This window comes from Sinocyclocheilus grahami, unplaced genomic scaffold (genome assembly GCF_001515645.1).
Source record: "Sinocyclocheilus grahami isolate Dianchi unplaced genomic scaffold, SAMN03320097.WGS_v1.1 scaffold1191.1, whole genome shotgun sequence".
Taxonomy (NCBI): domain Eukaryota; kingdom Metazoa; phylum Chordata; class Actinopteri; order Cypriniformes; family Cyprinidae; genus Sinocyclocheilus; species Sinocyclocheilus grahami.
In genome coordinates this window covers 369,796-387,852 of record NW_015506370.1, presented here as the reverse complement: position 1 = coordinate 387,852, position 18,057 = coordinate 369,796, and the positions used below count along the sequence as shown (strand labels likewise).

The 18,057-nt window shown below is 41.2% G+C and overlaps 1 protein-coding gene across 3 annotated transcripts in view; it reads right to left on the bottom strand.

Annotated features, from left to right (window-relative positions):
• LOC107567814 (tenascin-like) overlaps positions 1-5,091 on the bottom strand; it is a 45,313-nt gene extending 40,222 nt beyond the window's left edge. For all 3 annotated transcript variants that reach the window (XM_016253583.1, XM_016253585.1, XM_016253584.1), the window contains exons 1-2: positions 5,030-5,091; positions 2,107-2,515 (exon numbers count right to left, since the gene is read on the bottom strand). In XM_016253583.1, coding sequence (XP_016109069.1) covers positions 2,107-2,470 — 364 coding nt within the window. In that variant the 5' untranslated portion in view covers positions 2,471-2,515; positions 5,030-5,091. The remainder of the gene's footprint in view (positions 1-2,106; positions 2,516-5,029) is intronic.
• Positions 5,092-18,057: the final 12,966 nt, after the last annotated feature.

The window sequence follows — 18,057 nt, the reverse complement described above, 5'->3', positions numbered from 1 at the left end:
TCTTCCTAAACGACATGTTGTGGAATGTGCCACTTTATGGCGTAATAGTGTGGCTAAACCCCACCTCCACAGAAGATCAACACCTGCTTCTACATCACTGCCTGTTAAGCCCCACCCACTGATTCTACATTGCTGCCTGTTTAGCCCTGCCCACCGAGTCTACATTACTGCCTGTTAAGCCCCACCCACCGATTTACATCAATGCCTGTTTAGCCCCACCCACTGATTCTACATTACTGCCTGTTAAGCCCCACCCACCAACTTAATCAATGCCTGTTTAGCCCCACCCACTGATTCTACATCGCTGCCTGTTTAGCCCCGCCCACCGATTCTACATTACTGTCTGTTAAGGCCCGCCCACCGATTTACATAAATGCCTGTTTAGCCCCACCCACTGATTCTACATCACTGCCTGTTTAGCCCCGCCCACCGATTCTACATTACTGTCTGTTAAGGCCCGCCCACCGATTTACATAAATGCCTGTTTAGCCCCACCCACTGATTCTACATCACTGCCTGTTTAGCCCCGCCCACCAATTCTACATTGCTGTCTGTTTAGCCCCACCCACCTATTCGAGCATGTTGTAGGTAAATGACAAGAGCGGTAAACGCAGGTCTACGCAGAAACCAAATGATAAACTTTATTTGATTAACTTGATTTTTAATTAAGATCCAGACCACATCGGCAAGAACTTGGTCCTTTGTTTACTTAATTTTACTGTGGATTTGTTTACAAACAAGGCACAATTCGATGCAGGATTTTCAGAAAGATTGAAACTAAAAGACAATGCTGTGCAACTATATTGGATCCGACAGTAATGTCGCACCATACAAGTGTGAGTAACTGTTTTTATTGAGTGGTCAACTATTGCTTTGCCTGTTAAACAGATCGTTTGATATGAGTATTTATGTGTATTTGAACTAAATCACAGCAGCGTCCATCTGTGAGGAATGTTGTTGTCAATCATACACAACAGCAGTGGGTGTTTACTTCCGTGTCTACAATCCTCCATGCCTATTCAAACAGGACAGAAAATAGACTACTGCTTCTAAATTATTTTTTTTTATATAAAAATATTGATAACTTTGTAAGTGGACCTCAAAAACAAAAACAAAGACAGTTCATGACCCCTTTAAAGTCTCTCATTGACATTATTCAGATAAAGTGGTTGTTTCAGTGTGCTGAAATATCACCTGCTTCAAGGTTTCTGAGCTTTCAATATGTTTCTCAGTCAATGCTGTTAAACTGGAATATGCACTAATTTATTTATTTTTCAGAAAAAAAACTACATTCATGTTGTACATATTTGTACAAATCTGTTTATATTTTGCTGTTCACTTTGTTTAAATGTATAACTAATCATAGAAGCGATGGTCATACCGCTTGTGAAACAGTTGCGTTTACTACAGTACTGTTGTGTATGTTGTGTTTACTAGAGCAGCTGCAGCCATTGTCAAATATATCGGTTAAAAACAAGACTGCAGTGTGAAATTTGAAATGAGATTCAGCAAATGTTCCTTTCCCTTAGAGGATTTTTCACAAACAGCTGCCTTGTTCACATAAACTATGATGACATATTTTCTCATGGGTTACTGAATGGATCTTTTTTCCATTATTCTATTCTATTCTATTTTTTTTTTTAGCAGTAGTAGTAGTAGTAGTGCAGTAAGTAATGTATGAAAGATACATCCTAAATATAAGCATGACTGTGCATGAGGAACTGAATGCACTGGATTGTTAATGGAATTTTGATAATCCGAAGCAAATGCTAAAAGATTCAATGGAATAAATAGGGATGCTCTATGAATCCCCTAATAATTTAATTATTACCAGATACATTTGGAATCCTATTCTGAAACAAACCGATGATACAAAATACAAAATAATAATAATAATAATAATAATAATTTTAGTTTATCTAGTAGGATCTGATTTGATTTGAACTGAATATTTCCTATAAGGAAATCCTTAAGGATTGGTCAGGATAGAGATCCCAGACATCCTGTACACACATGCTTCAGAATATTTTAGACTACGGCTCTAGATTTGACAAGCTCATGAAAGCTCGTCTGGTTGGAGGCCGGCTGGATCTGGATGAGCTTTACCTTTGCTCTGTTGGGAGCTGCAGCATCCTTCTGGACCTCCACATTTCTCCCTCAGATCAGAAACCTCCTTCTCCAGTCTTTCAATGCGATCACGCAGGGCTGCGAAGTCCGGCTCGCACTGACCACAAGCTGAACCTGACCCTGGCACCAGACGGATCCGATGGGTCAAGACCAGAGGAGAATCGGGATCCAAGTCTAGCTCTCTGTCTTTGGCCCCATCTTGTGCACATGTGTCCGAAATAACAAGTTTAATAGGCTGGGGTTTGATGTCTCTGGAGACGCGCTGAGCTCCTGTCTGCAGATGTTGGCTGGAGAGGGCAGGACTTGGCAGAAGCAGAAGCAGGAAAGGCAACACTAACGCCATGTTTACAGGGAGGAACACCCTCAAACCAATGGACGATGATTGGTTCTGTAAATGAGAACGTATTTTATTCTACTCAGATCAGCAGGCAAAACATTTCAACTCAGTTTTCGCAGATACACTGTTGGCTCTCAGATCTGGAGTGATGTAAAGCGTGGCAGTGTCCTCGTCTATCCCTCCTATTTCAAACACATATGAATTTCAGTCATGTTTTGTCATGCAGAATTCAGTATTAGACATTCACCATACAGAGGATAGATCAACATGAAAACAGCATTTGCAAGCTGTTTTACATCCAAGTTTCAGGGTGCAACAGAAGGTTTGAAGAGATGCATGAAAAAGTAAGTGGGACTGTTGAAAGTAGTTTCAAAGCTAATTACATTTTAATGAAAGATTTTAAACTTTTTTTGATGAATGACACAGATTGAGAGTAAACACGGTCAGCTCTGATTTCATGTTGACTTTAAATAACGTTGTTAGCCGTGTCCACAAGCTTGCGACACAGTGGCTCCAGTGTCTGTCCGACAGATCAAACCAGAGAAATTAAAATGTCACGACCTGAGCAAACATCCTTTCATGCTAAAACGTAATAAAATTAATTTACATGTCTGAAAATACTGCCGAACAGTCAGTTAGTTCTGGTCAGCAGTGGCAGGTGAGAACAGACAGCAGTTCTGCTCTGAGCTACTTTAGTTTTTGATGTCATGTTTTTTGGACATTATTTCACACTATGGTGTTTTGGACATGCATCATGACACTAGCACTAGCAGTGTATAACATCAACACACCTGGGAAGCACCACTCTACTTTCCTCTAGAAGTATGTGGTGGGTGAAAATAAAGGAATAGTACAAAAAGGTCTTCAGCATCTGACACAGAGTTGATACTGAAATGAAAATATCTGTACAACTATTACCAAAACAACTCTATCCAGATAGCCCAGCCCCAAATTCAAGCCATTGGTTGATTTCAGTGCTACTTTCCCATAAAAAAAAAAAATTAGCAGAACAATAGTTCTAGTGCTTAAATGCCAGAATGTGATGCATGAAATAACTAAGCAGTGTTTCCTGAGACTATAGTAACTTAGTTGTGTATTCGTCATTTGAGCCATGTTGGTTCAATAATATAACATCTACTGATGTCATTAAAATACTTTTTTATTGTTAAAAGCTATTTTGCTCAAGAGCATGATCTGTTTAAGTGCACGTCATACAGTACAAACAAAAAAGAAACTGCTTCTAACTGCAGGTGCATTAGGAATCGCACCCCGTGTCTGGATGCTCAGACAGACTGATGGGTGAGGGGTTAAGCTGGGCAAAAATACTACAGCTAAAATGACATCAGCTTTAAATGAGATTTGATTGAACTGAGAACTCCATCGAGAGAGAGATAAACGTGCAGCGGCAGTTCACTTGTTCCCATACAAGACACTGTTTCCAAACCAGCTGTAAAAGCAGATCTTATCGAAGTAGAATTTTTCATAAGCATAAATCTATATAAAGTTAATTTGTGTAAAAGTGTTTACTGCTAACTAAAACTATGTTTTTAAAATACATTTTGTAGTTGCTTTTATTCAAAGTGAAATTGCATTCAAGGTACATTTTATGAGTTCATAAAGTGCCTATAGTCGCAATAAAATAAAATAAAAATATTAGATTAAAAAAACTTAAAACAATGTAACAACAATTAGGAAAGAATTCAAATAAAAGAGGTTCAAGTAAATGAAGTAACTAAAACTGAACTAAAAACAGATAATAATAATAAAGATAAATTGAAATGTATATAAACAAATCCAGCATAACAAAATGACTGACTAAAACTACACTTTTCATCATTCAGCGTTCCTCACCTATACACAGGTTTTCCTGCTACAGACGCCTTTGTCTTTTTTTAATGAATGTTTTATGGTTCAATTTCTGTAAAGCTGCTTTGGAACAATATGAATCATGAAATACACATAAAACTGACGAGTATTTCAGCTGCTGTACCCCTCAGCCCGCTCCTGATGATTTTTCCTTCCCATCTCATCATTTCTCTTCATTAACAAATGTCATCATCAGTTTACCGTCACACAAATGAGCCCTGTCTAAACTCGCAGAATCTCTTCTGTGTCGGTCTTTTTCAGAAGTGCATAATAACAGACAGACAGACAGACGAGCGTAATATTCTGCATATTCTGATAATAAAAACGTTACAGCCAGAGATCACGTGACCACCACTCCCTGACAAGGTGAAAACTTGAAAAGATGCAAGCTTTTTTGAGATTGTAAGCAGAACCTCTTCAATCCAAACTTCAGAAGAGCAGCGCACAATTACTGTGACAGTGAACAGATCTTTAGAAAAAAAATTTTAATCAGAGCATATATTGAGCATGTTTGGTGAAAGAGTTCTACTCCAAGTAGCCTAACTCTGAATATGTGCAGCTCAAATTTTTTTTGCAATGGACAGACATGCAACTCTCTTATAAAGCATTTTTAAAAAGTCAAAGATGCTGAAGCTTCTGCAGTTCAGAAGGTTGATATCAAACGATCATGAAGTGATGACAGAGAGGTGTCAGTCTTACCTGCGGAGCTGCTGATGCTGGATGCTGCTTCTCTCTCCTCCTGTCAGTCGGTCGCTGCTCTGATTGACTGGAGAAGAAAGAGCGAGGGGGCAGAAGAGAGAGAGAGAGAGAGAGGGAGGAGAGCAGTAAAATTTCCTCATTCTTGAAGAATTTTTCCTCTCTCTCTCCTCACTTCCCCCTCAGCTTCTCTCTGATGTAATTCTATGTGCTTTACAGGTCCCCGCTGGGCGGATCTTTTCGATGGAAAACATCTGATTTTTTTAGATATTTTGAATGACCAGCTTGAACGTTTTATGTCTTTGAACTCATCTCTGGATATTTCTCCATTGCACGGCTTTTTAAAAAAGTGATTTGCACATTTAATTTACCAGGCATCTTCATTGAGGCACAGATGAACACACGTTCCTGATTACGTCTCAGTTCGCTTTAGGACAGAAACATCTTTCAATATTTAGATGTTCCTTTTAAATCACAGCTGTGTGAACAAAATAAGAAACGGCAAATAAATAAATAAATAAAGATCTGCCTCAAAACATAAATATCTTGCCGCACCACATCAGAATGGCAATCCTGCAGAACATGCAACTGAACAATTCATTTAAATCATGACTTTAATGAATCATTACAGATAATTCACTGAAAGCACACAAGGGGTTTTCAATCACTTATTACACTGTGCTAATATCAAACGTTTACACAGATGATGTAAGAACGTGTCACATTTATCAGTCCACGTGTTCACTGGGAAACACATCTTGACTATTGCTACAAGAGTGTTATACTATCAAAGCAGTCTACAGCTCTTTCTGTTTTACTGCTTTCTCATCCTCGTTTTGACCTAATTATATCATCGGCATGTGTCACAGTCACATTCTCATTGTCCTCGGTTTATGCAGCTTTCCATCAAGCCTCTTTCTATTATTCATTCAGTTTCTTTCCTCGAGAGACAGGCATCATTAGCGGTGTACCCAGACTCAATCCCACAGAAACTCCACGCGTTTTCTCAACAGCAGCATTTCTAATGATGTTTGACGTCAGACAGTGCGACGATACTCCGTTCCACCTACAGACTGACAGAAAAGGTCAGTTTTCAATGGTGGCCTTCAGACGCTCAGCTGAGGACAGACAGACGTGAGATCTCACAGTACTTTCCCCAATCCCTGTGGGATCTGATCAAGCCATCGGCAGGTGACGTTCCTGACTGTGATGGATCTGTCTGTTTGAGTGCTCTTACCAAAGGAAATAGCTCCCTGTTTATCTTCTGCACAGTACTTTGTACACAGGCCATAACTGTAAACGGCCATACTTTCATATGTTATACCTGCACAGGACAGAAAGTCCTGGAAGTAAATCTGATTCTGCATGTTGGAGTTTATTTGTCTCAACTAAACACACCTTTTATGATTACAGTAAGCTGCAGGCCTGTGTGCTCAAGATCACTTTTTTTCTGTGGATTTGCAGTATTTTGGAGCGGTTAACTCTCTGTAGACTTCGTGAAGCTTGAGAACCGTCCTGGAATAGTTTGTGTGGAAACAGAGCTAAGTGTCGCTGATGTTTTACAGTTTCAGCTCTGCAGGGTCTGCAGAGAAGACCTTTTTTTCAGTTAATACATCAGCATCACGCAGATGGTGTCCGCTAAACATTTCGTCAACTTGCCTCGTTAGCGCAGCTTTAACTAGCAGTCGATGCCCTGTTCTCATATTCTGTGCAGGTGTTGTTGAGCGACCAACAAACCCTGTTTGGTCTCAGAGCTGGAGGAAGTCAGATGAGGAGGTGGGGGGATTTCACAGAGGGAGCCAGTGCTCTGATGACTGTACCTTATGTGTGAGTTTTCAGAGCTGAAGCAAATCCGTCGTTTCACAGACACGGACCAGCAGAGAATGCCACAAACTGATGCTGAAGTGAAAGTGAAAAAATGTGTGAAAGACACAAATGTTTGACGAAGACATTTGCAGCTTTCATCATTTGATGTTTTTTTGATTTTCTGCTAGAATAAATGCTTGCTGGAGTTTATCCATCAGGATTGAGCTGAATGTGAGTTTGCAGTGGATTGTGGGGGATCTACTACACGGAACTGAAGATCAGATTTATATTTGTTTTGCAGAGACTGTAAACTGCATATGAGTACAGAATGATAGCAGACTGAAACAATGACAAAATCACTAAGCTGTATTGATATTAACCAACAACTAAACACTGCCAACAGCTTGTAATTATTAAAATTAACAGAAATACCTCATGACCTTGGTGATGCCAACCAAAAAATTATTTGCTTTAATTTTACACATGCATTATTTCTGACATTTGAATGTTCTGAATGTTTGCACAGGGTGAGACTGCTTTGAACAAATGTTATGAACACCATACTGAACGGTCACTGAATGTTGTGCCCTGCATTGGTTTCTATGAATATAAACAGTCAAGCATTAATCACAGTTTAGGTGTAGTGTGCTCTAATATGTCCAGCTCCAGCGGATCGTATCAGCGGGTATACAGTAATATGTACAGTATGTACTGTATATAATACAGTCATTTCAGGTTTTCTATAGCATACGTTTCGGTTTAGGGTTTGGTTTAGTGTTAGCTGTCTGAAATTACTGTATGCATGCTTGTAGCTGTTACTATAGTAAATGCATGTAAAGCCCGGGACACACCAAGCTGACTGTCGGCCGTCGGTGAGCAGCTGTCGGTCTTGTTTGTTCTGTGTTCTCCACTCATCGGTGAGCATCCGTTGGTCTTGTTTGTTCGGTGTGTTCCACTCCTCAGGGAGCGTCTGTCGGTTGTGTTTGTTTGGTTTGTTAGCTGGCTGAACACAACCGCATACCCCAAGAGGGGCAGGTCCTTACGGGCGAGGGAGGTAAAGCGGCGAGGGGATTCATGGAAACACGGGGAAAACAGAAAACAAACACTGTAAAACACTCGGAAACAAAAAACGGGGGGGAAACACGCAACTAACTGTATTTGGTCCGGTATTCTGTCACACTTGCCAAGGAGCGAAGGAGCAAGGAGTTGTAGGAGTTTTCTACGGTGGCCGAGAGAGCTCAACGCGCTGCAACTTAAGAAAACACATGCAAATTGAAAAAACCAGCAAATTAAGAAAACATCTTCATTTTTTGGGTCCCCTTGAAACATTTCCGTTGTGGTTCGTGCTATTTGCAGTGCGTTTCTTCATTTGCATGTGTTGCGAGGATTTGCAGCGCGTGTGTTGTCAAGCTGATGAAGATCTTCTCTTAATTTGCTGGTGTTTTTTCAATTTGCATGTGTTTTCTTAAGTTGCAGCGCGTTGAGCTCTCTCGGCCCCCGTAGGTTTTCACACGGAGCAATCTTTAAAATCACAGGAAGGAGGGAGCAAACGTAGCACAGGGGGTTGATGTTCAATACCGGACAGCGAAACATAGGGCAGACAACTATAAATACACAACTAATGAGGGAGGAAACGAAACACACCTGGGAGCAATAAACACAATTAACATGAGGGAGAAACTAGGTCAGGGCAAGCTCAAGGAGGGGAAAAACACTCAAACACAGTCCAGGGGCGTGACAGATAGGAGTAAGACATCATTTGAAATGGTAAAGGGTTTACTTTTATGTATACTCACAATAACAACAAAACTATGACTTTGCAAAACAAAGAAAACAAACAGAATGTGCTTTTAGCCATATCTGTTTCCTTGAACATGTGGTGCGGCCATAAATATTAAACAAAACATATCTTTCTTTCTTTCTTTTTTGTTCCTTTTGTTTTGTTAATTATTTCACTGAGATATATTTCCTGTAGGCTTTTTTAAATTTTATTCCTATCATATGTCATTCTGTTTTACTCCATTGTCTCCTGTTGTTCATGCACATACAAAACTAAACCACTGAAGAGAAAAACATTTTAATAGGTGACATTTTATTTAATTTAAATCTAATTGAAAATTCTGATTTTGTCAGTTAGTGGATAGGAAATGAACATCATAATGTTTGAGAATGAGCTCAGTCAGCGAGAAAAGGTGGACTTTACTGGCTGTTTGAATGCATTCGACCACATGAGCGTTCACACTACGTGCACAACCTGGTCAAATGTGTTTTTGACTACCTCTGAAAGTGGTTGAAAGAGGACAAGCTCAAAGTTTTAGACCCCATTCACACCTGTATTTACCATTGTCCACTTGGGATCAGATCAAAAACACATCTTAATGCCAGGTGTAACCGAGGCCATTAACATCACTCCATTCCTTCTACTGATACTTTTTGTTTGTAGGTTTAATTTTCTTTTTTCTTTCTTGATTGCCTGCTAGACGGTTTGCCTCATATTTGTCCACTGCCCGTTTTACTGTCCATGCTTTTGCCTATGGTTTTGGATTTGTTCCTTAAACCTTTCTCCAAATTGGATTCTAACCTAACTTTGAGTTGATCACAACAATTTTGCATCATGTGTGCTAGCTCAGTTCAAATTCAGAAAGTGAACTGGAATTTAAAAGGCTTACTCAGTTCGTGCACAACCCTGTACAACCCTTGTTTTTCTGAGAGGACTGAACAAAGTAATTGAAAGGTTTTCAAGGTAGGAAAGGATACAACATGTTCGGTTTATCCAACAAACAGAGGCTGCCGTAAAGCAGTTACATTAAATGAATGTTTGTAGGGAAAATTCTGCTTTGTCCATTTTCAGAAGGCAAAGCACAGACTGGAAGAACATCAAGAAACAATTGAGACTGCTGGCTATCACTCCTCAGGGAGACAGAGAGAGAAAGAGAGATCAGCAGAAAGACATAGAGAGAGAAAGAGAACAGAGATAAAGTGTACAAAGGCCAACAGGCCGACTTTACAAGACAAGGGATGATTTTTCTTTTTTAGTGTTTCTTTTGCACACCATATGGTGGTGCTCATCTCATAAACCAGTGGAAAAATGGGAGGCCTGGACTGAAAAGAAAAGCATGACCTCTGAACGGTGCGGATGTTCTCATATCACTCAATGTCTCAATGCTAACAACAAAAGCTACAAAGCAACTTATCCTGGATCATATAGCGTGTCAGTCACTGGATCAATCATTTCATTTGAAAACATATCAATAACCCAGGACCTCTCTTTTAAAACATGTGTTTACACTTTATTTTAAGGTGATGTACAGTGTAATTAAATATTCAAGTACTACATAATATTTATTAACCGCATGTACTTATTATGGGGTTAGGGGTTAGTTGCATGTAAATATTAATCATCTATACAGGCTTCCTAAGTCTGATCTTTAATTTCAGCAAAAGCAACAACTTCTACAATGAGTCAGAACATGCAAATTAGCTGAAATCCAATTTAAAAAATTGCACTGTACCACTGTTCATTTGAAACTAAAAAGCTAATCATATATTGTGACTCAGTAGATTCACAGTACTACATTGGAACCAAGTCACAGTAAAACAGATTTGGTTTTCTGAGAATAAACCGTGCTGACATGGGCTGATACTCCTTCTCTTCAGTGTGTCTGGAAATGCTGCTGTACATTCAGATATGAGCATAGACAAATATTCAGAACCTAAAAGGCCACCATTGTATCTGAGAAATGAGTCAAAGCTGACCATTCAGGAAAATAACATGCAGCCAGAAAAATCCCAGCTACGCTGACAGAGGGAGTGAGAGAATGGACCTCCACAGACACACATACCTCACAAGTGTGACGTTTATCATACTTTGGGCTCTTTGTATGGAAGAGAAGTTAAATATGGAAGTGTGACTTTATTGCAAAATAAATTCTGGTGGAGTGATCAAGAAATCAGAAGCTGACTGTATATGCCATCAAGTTCATAACATGTGCATTACCAAAAATACATGGACAACATTGATTTTCAATGTTTCAATTCAACACTGACAACATTTCAGTATCAGATTTTACGCTTCTGGGACAACAAACACAGTTTAGCATCATTATATTTCAGATTACACTACCCACATATTTTCCCACTGGCCAGTCAGAATCAAGTATTCTAGACAATAATTCAATAAGTATCATAAATAATGAAACTATTAAAAGGTAAGCACAGTGTGTTGATCTCATTTCAGAAATGGTTCCATGGGAACTTCTGTACATGAAGCAATTTCTTCAGTAGAGTTGCCTGAGATTTCCATCATTCTGTGAGAGAACTGACCTTATTGTGAGATTTCTCACAGTATCAGAAATTGCATTCATTCACATCACTAGTCAATCAGGCCATTTTAGTTTTTTTTTCTTTATTATGGGGTTCATGTGACTTTAAAAACCTTGCCCATATCAGACCCTGGCCTAATATGCATCAAGCAACACTCTTGATGTCACGGCTGGATAGAGAGGCATACACAGGAAGAACAATTGCAAGCTTCTTTATTTACACAAACTGAAGGAGAACTTAAAATGGTAAGTTTAAACGGAAACATAACTTTAGCTCATCAAACTGAAGAGTATCAGCCCTTATCTTAATCCTTTTAGGTAGATCCAGCAAGACGGCGGGAGACACAGAGCAACGGAGATCCAGAGAGCTGAGTAGAGGCGTGAGGAAAGGTATGCAACCTTGAGACCAGCCAATGAGGGACTGAGGGGAGTAGATTGATATAGTGCTCAGGTAAGTGACATCAGGGCTGTGTTCACCCCCGACAAAAACGGTGCAAAACGTTTATTTTTTTTTTTTAAACGGAAACGGTGGTGCGTTGAACACTCTGTTCGGATGACGCAAGAGTTGCAACTATGGCAGCTGAGAAGGCCATTCTTTGTGTTCTTTTTGAAGAATTTTCGGAGCCTGATGAAATCGGTATAAATACGTGTTTAATACTGCAAAATACGCTCGATAGTACAGTCATTGCCCTTGCCCTCCAGAATAAAAGAGAACATCCCAATCGAGTGAAGGGATTTGTGGGAACGGTGGTTCCTAATTACCGTGTTCCAACATTTGCCTCGCATTTCAGGATGAAAAGACAAACATTTCAGGTGAAGGATAATCCACTTCTTATCTCCGAGATGGTGTTATGATCTATATGACCTTATTATTTTTATTGTGAGTATTAGGCTTATCATTATTGCTGATCACTGTTGTTGTGCTATGATATTGTAATATTTACCATTATATAATCAGAGGGGTATAGAAAAGTTTATGAAAGTGTCACTCCACAATGCAATAGCAAAATATATAAATGTATAGTATTTTTATGTTACATTAATAAGTGTCTAGCACACCTTCCTAAGGAAAGGATATGGACTAGAAGACATTGCAATTACTAAATTATATTTAGACAGACTTAAAGAAGTTCCAGATCTATACATGTGCTCTTATTATTTCAGTTATTTTGCCTTTAATGTAAATAAACATGTGCAAACAATATACTTGCTCTTGTGAAGTTATTTTGATGTTAATTACATTCAAAGTTTATTTTTAATGTCTGTCTTTTTAATACCGCGTGGTTTACATACATGCTGCTGCTGATTGGGCTGACATGTTTGACACACCCACCAAACAAGAGAAAACGCATCTCAGACCCCCATTGTACGTTTCCAGGAAACATGTCGTTCAAACCGGAAACCATAGCAAAACGGTGCACACCGGTTTGAGCTTGAACTTGCCCCAGGTGGGGGACGATCTGGGTGCGACTGGTGGAAGTCGGAGAGGAGTGACGGATCCAGAATATCATCTTTGTCCACCCATGATTGCTCCTCAGGACCGTACCCCTCCCAATCCACAAGATATTGGAGCCGGCCACCCCGCCGTCAGGAGTCTAGGATTTCTTGGACTCTGTAGATGGTATCGTTGGGGTCGACTTCAGGGAGGAGGAGGTGGTGGTGGAATCTCGTGCTCTGCAGAAGGAGGGAGAAGTGGAATAGTGAAGGGTTTTAACAAGGACACATGGAAGGTGGGTGAGATGCAGTAGGTATCTGGGAGTTGGAGCTCAAATGAGATCTCATTAATTTGCCTCATGATAGGGAAAGGACCGACATAACGGGGATCACCTGGTTGGTACACAGGTGGGGGTGCGCAACGGGCATCAGAATAGTCTTTATGTCTCCGTACTGCCCACTGGAGATAGACATGTGCCGAGTCCCATACCCTCTCGCTCTCACGGAACCAGAAGTCAACCACGGGGACCTCCGAGGGCTCTCCAGTCCAGGGGAAGAGTGGCGGTTGAAATCCGAGCATGCACTGGAATGATGTTAACCCAGTTGTTTCCTGTCGCAACGAGTTCTGAGTGTACTCGGCCCAGGGAAGATACTGGCTCCAGCTGTCCCGGTGTTTGTGACAGTAGACTCGGAGATACCGCCCGATCTCCTGGATCTTGCGTTCGGTCTGGCCATTGGTTTGGGGACGATAACCTGAGGAAAGACTGACAGACACTCCCAGCTGATGGAAGAAACCACGCCAGACCCTGGATATGAACTGCGGCCCTCTATCTGAAACTATATCTTCAGGGAGACCAAAGTGTTGAAAGACAAGCTGGAAGAGAGCTGTTACAAAGCAGTGGGTAATCCACTTAAGGGGATTCATTTACATGTTTGGAGAATCTATCCACCACAACAAATATGGTAGTGACTCCGTTAGAGGGTGGAAGATCAGTGGCGAAATCGATTCCAATGTGGGACCAGGGTCAGCATGGAACAGGTAAGGGTACCAGTTTTCCTGCAGGTAAACGGCATGGGAGTGGATGTGATGGCGCAGACTGAACAACCCTTGACATATCTGGCGACATCCTGAGCCATGCAGGGCCACCAGAATCTGTTCCGGAGTAGCGAGAGGGTTCGTTGGCTGCCTGGGTGACCCGATCCCGGAGAAGTGTGGATGGAGTCCAGAAGGGTGAGACGTAGAGGGGTAGGTACATACAATCTCCCTTCCGGACCTCCCAGCGGAGCAGGTTCTGTTAGAGTGGCGGCACGAATCTGTTCATTCACATCCCATGTGATTGGACATGCGAACACTGTGGGTGAGAGAATGGTTTCCGGGTTATCTGGTAATGGATCTGGTTGGTGAAGTAGTGATAAAGCACCTGCTTTGAGGTTCTTATGCCCAGGGCGGTAGGTTACTGTGAAGCGGAAATGGGTGAAGAATAAGGCCCATCAGGCTTGTCGGGGATTGAGACGTTTAGCTTCACGGAGGTATTGGAGGTTCTTGTGATCAGTTATGACTTCAAAGAGATGTTGAGCCCCTTCCAACCAGTGCCGCCACTCTTCCAGCGCGAGTTTGATGGCCAGTAACTCGCGGCCCCCGATGTTGGACATCTTCTTGGAGAAGTACGCGCATGGATGGAGTACGGGGGGGGGGTTCACCCTTGCATTGGGATAATACTGCACCTACTCCTAAAGTGGAAGCATCCACTTCCACCACGAACTGATGGTTCGGATCTGGATGGGTTAGGGCTGGAGCGGTGCAGAAAGAGGATTTGAGCTGCAGGAAGGCCTGTGTGGCTTCAGGCATCAGAGGGTCTTTGGCTTCTGATGGAGGAGAGAGGTAAGTGGAGCAGACCGCTGACTATAATGGGCTATGAAGCGCCGAGAGAAGTTTGCAAATCCCAGGAATCTCTGCAGCTCTTTGACCGTGATGGCAAATTCCTCACTGCTTTCACCTTGTTTTGGTCCATTTGGACTACCTCTGGTGTGATTATATAGCCCAGGAATTGAATTGAATTGAGGTTATATGGAACTCACACTTTTCCTGCTTGACGTAGAGGTGGTGATAGCAGAGACGTTGGAGTACCTGGGAAACATGCTGTTGGTGTTCCTCAAGATTGGGTGAGTAAATGACAATGTCGTCGATGTAGATGATTACGAATTGATTGTGCATATCAGCGAAGATTTCATTCATGAAGTTTTGGAAGATGGAAGGTGAGTTTGAACGGCATAACCAGGTATTCGTAGTGCCCGGATGGAGTTATGAATGCAGTTTTCCATCCGTCTCCTCTTCGAATGCGGATAAGATTGTAGGCACTGCATAGATCGAGTTTCATGAAGATCCGGGCACCACGGAGTTCCTCCAACGAGGCTGGCACCAGAGGGAGTGGATAGGAAAATTTGATGGTTTGGGAGTTGAGTGCTCGACAGTCGATACAAGGGCGTAGGCCCCCATCCTTCTTCGCCACAAAGAAGAAACTGGATGCTGCAGGAGAAGTGGAAGGATGGATGAACCCCTGATGTAATGCCTCCTTGATGTACTCCTCCATAGCAGCACGCTCTGGGATCGATAGGGGATAGACATGTCCCTTAGGTAATTTGGCCCCAGGCAGCAGGTCGATCGCACGGTCCCATGGCCAATGAGGTGGAAAATGGGTTGCCGTGACCTTGCTGAACACGTCCTGGAACACAGTATAGGTATCTGGAATGCGGACTGAGCTTTGTGAAGCTGGGCTCTCTATAGTGGTAGAGCAGAGCGGTATGGAGAGCTTAGTTCGGTCTGGAAGAGGGAGATCTGCTAAACATGTCCTGAAACAGGATTCACTCCACCGAAGAATTTCCCTGGAGATCCAGTGGATGTCTGGATGATATTTAGCCAGCCAGGGACGCCCCAGGACGATATCTACTGTAGCCTCCTCCAGCACCAGGAACGAAATCCTTTCAGCATGGAAGTTTCCGATGCAAATAGTGACTTCCGGGGTGTGATGGTGCACCAACCCCTTGCTCAGTGGTTTTTCTTGTATATTGGAGATTTGGTAGATGGTGGAATTACGGTGTTGAGGGAGCTTGATTTAAGTGAGACTGATGGAGGAGATGAAATGTCCTGAAGCTCCCGAATCCACCAAGACCTTGACTGAAAAAGAGTGGTTCATGTACATTTGAACGACTGAGAATGGGAGGCGTTTCAGATGCGAGCTCCACTTCACTTCAGCCACAGGCGCGAGTCAAAACAAGTGCAGAAACGGTACTGTGCTAGCAGCGCATGCTCTTCAATTGCATGCACAAAGGCGCTGGCACGTGCTGTTTCCTAACATATCAAAGCACGAAAATAAACTACGTGCATGCAATGTTGTGGTCAGTTAAATCATGAAGTTACCAAAAAGGTGATTAAAGCTGCCTTAAAACTGTGCATGCATGTAATAGATTTTATATGAGTCACATTTAAGAACATGTTTCTGAAATGGTTTTCAAAACTGTCCTGGAGCAGCCCAACACTGTCTCCCTCATCTAACACACCCGATTTAACTCCGCTCATTAATAGAGACTTTAAGACCTGAAGTGGGTCAAAGAAATCACAGCAGCTGGTTATTCGGTTGTTTTGGCTGCTATGTCGATTAATCAAAGGACAAAGAGGGAAAAAAAAAAAAAAAGGAAAAAATAACCTATAGCTTTAAGGATTCATCTATATTTAATTTAGAATTTAGTGTTTGATAACTTAAATTTCTGTATATTTCTGCTGAAGAGCATAGATAAATATTACGTTTATTATAATAGGTTTATGTGAAGATTGTTTTGTTCACTTAAATTAGAGGTTATTTTAAGTCTAATAAATGTAAAAATTGATAGCCCTCAGTTATACTGTAATGTTGAATGGCTATAGTCAATGGTTACATATTAGGGGGGGGGGGGGGGGGGGGGCGGTTGTTGTAGTGAATGATGTTATCAGGATTGGTATCATTGATATTGGCATTCAGTCATAAAAAAAAAAAAGATGCCATTAAACAAATATACTGTCTTTGTTGTTTGTACATTAATTTGAAGATTGAATGTGAAATTGCAATATAAAAGTATATTTAAAAACTTTAATGTTAGATGGGATTAATCGATTAATTTCAGAAAAATTTGCTATTTATTAGTTAATTTTTTTAATCGATTGACAGCACTATTATTTACACAAACTGAAGGAGAGCTTCAAACGGTAAGTATTAAAACTGAAACATAACTTTAGCTCTTGAAACTGAAGAGTAACAGTCCTTATCTTAATCCTCTTTAGGAAGATCCAGCAAGACGGCGGGAGACACAGAGCAGTGTGGAGAGGCATGAGGTAAGGTATGCAACCTTGAGACCAGTCAATGAGATACTGTGGTGAGTGAACAGATATAGTGCTCAGGTAAGTGACATCAGGTGTTCGTAATTAGTACTCAGGTGATTGTGAATGGGTGTTGGTGGCTGGTGTGGCTGATGTGGCTGGTGAATCTATGACACTTGAACTGCTCAATTAGAGTATTTGTCCTTTTTGTGTTGACACTTATTATTATTATGATATTTAGACTGAACATACGGAAGGGATTTTACTTTGTGAAATAGGCAATAGGAATTAGTTACGTGGTGTTTTTTCACCAATGCCAAATTGTAATCATTTGTATAGTAAACCATCATGTCAAACAGAGTCGAAAGCTTTTTTTTTTTAAATCAACAAAGCATGTAAATATTTTTTCTGTTTGCCCTTTAGATTTTTGTTCATTAGAGTGCAGCGAGAATAGATGTGGTCGGTTGTGCATTGTTTTGATAAAAAGCTCATTTGTGATGAACTGTATTTAGGATGTTGTGTTTTGTAAGGAATATGACTATGAGGCTATTTATTATATTGCAAAAAGCTTTGCCAGGTTACTGCCCACACAAATGCCACAGCAATTACTGTGATCGAATCTATTCTCCTTTTTATCTATGAGACAAAAAACAAACAAACAAACAAAAAAGACAGTCAGGTGTGGAGTCAGGACAGTTCTGGAAAACAATGAGAATCCAGTAGAAAGACGGTGCAATGTATTTTTCTCAGAACATGACTGATTCCTCTACTGGATCTCTAGCAGCACGGCTGTCATTACACTCGATGATGGAATGGCACAGTTGTGTTTTGCTCTGTGTTGTGTGTTTAACCTTCCTCTGATGCGGGTGTCTGCCTGTCTCAGATTAGCAATGCATATTTGACAGCAGCTGTAAAACCCATCACTGCTCAACATCTGGCCCTGGAGGGAAACCCTTTTATAGGGGACACATGACTGCACACCGAGCCCGACCCGTCCAGCGAAACACAGCTGTCAGGTTAACTGCTTCCAGGTGAGTGTGTTCTCTGCGCTTCTGTCTGAGGACTGAAACCTGCTCGCTCTGGCTCTGCATCAGACATCTCACACTGTACCTCAGCTC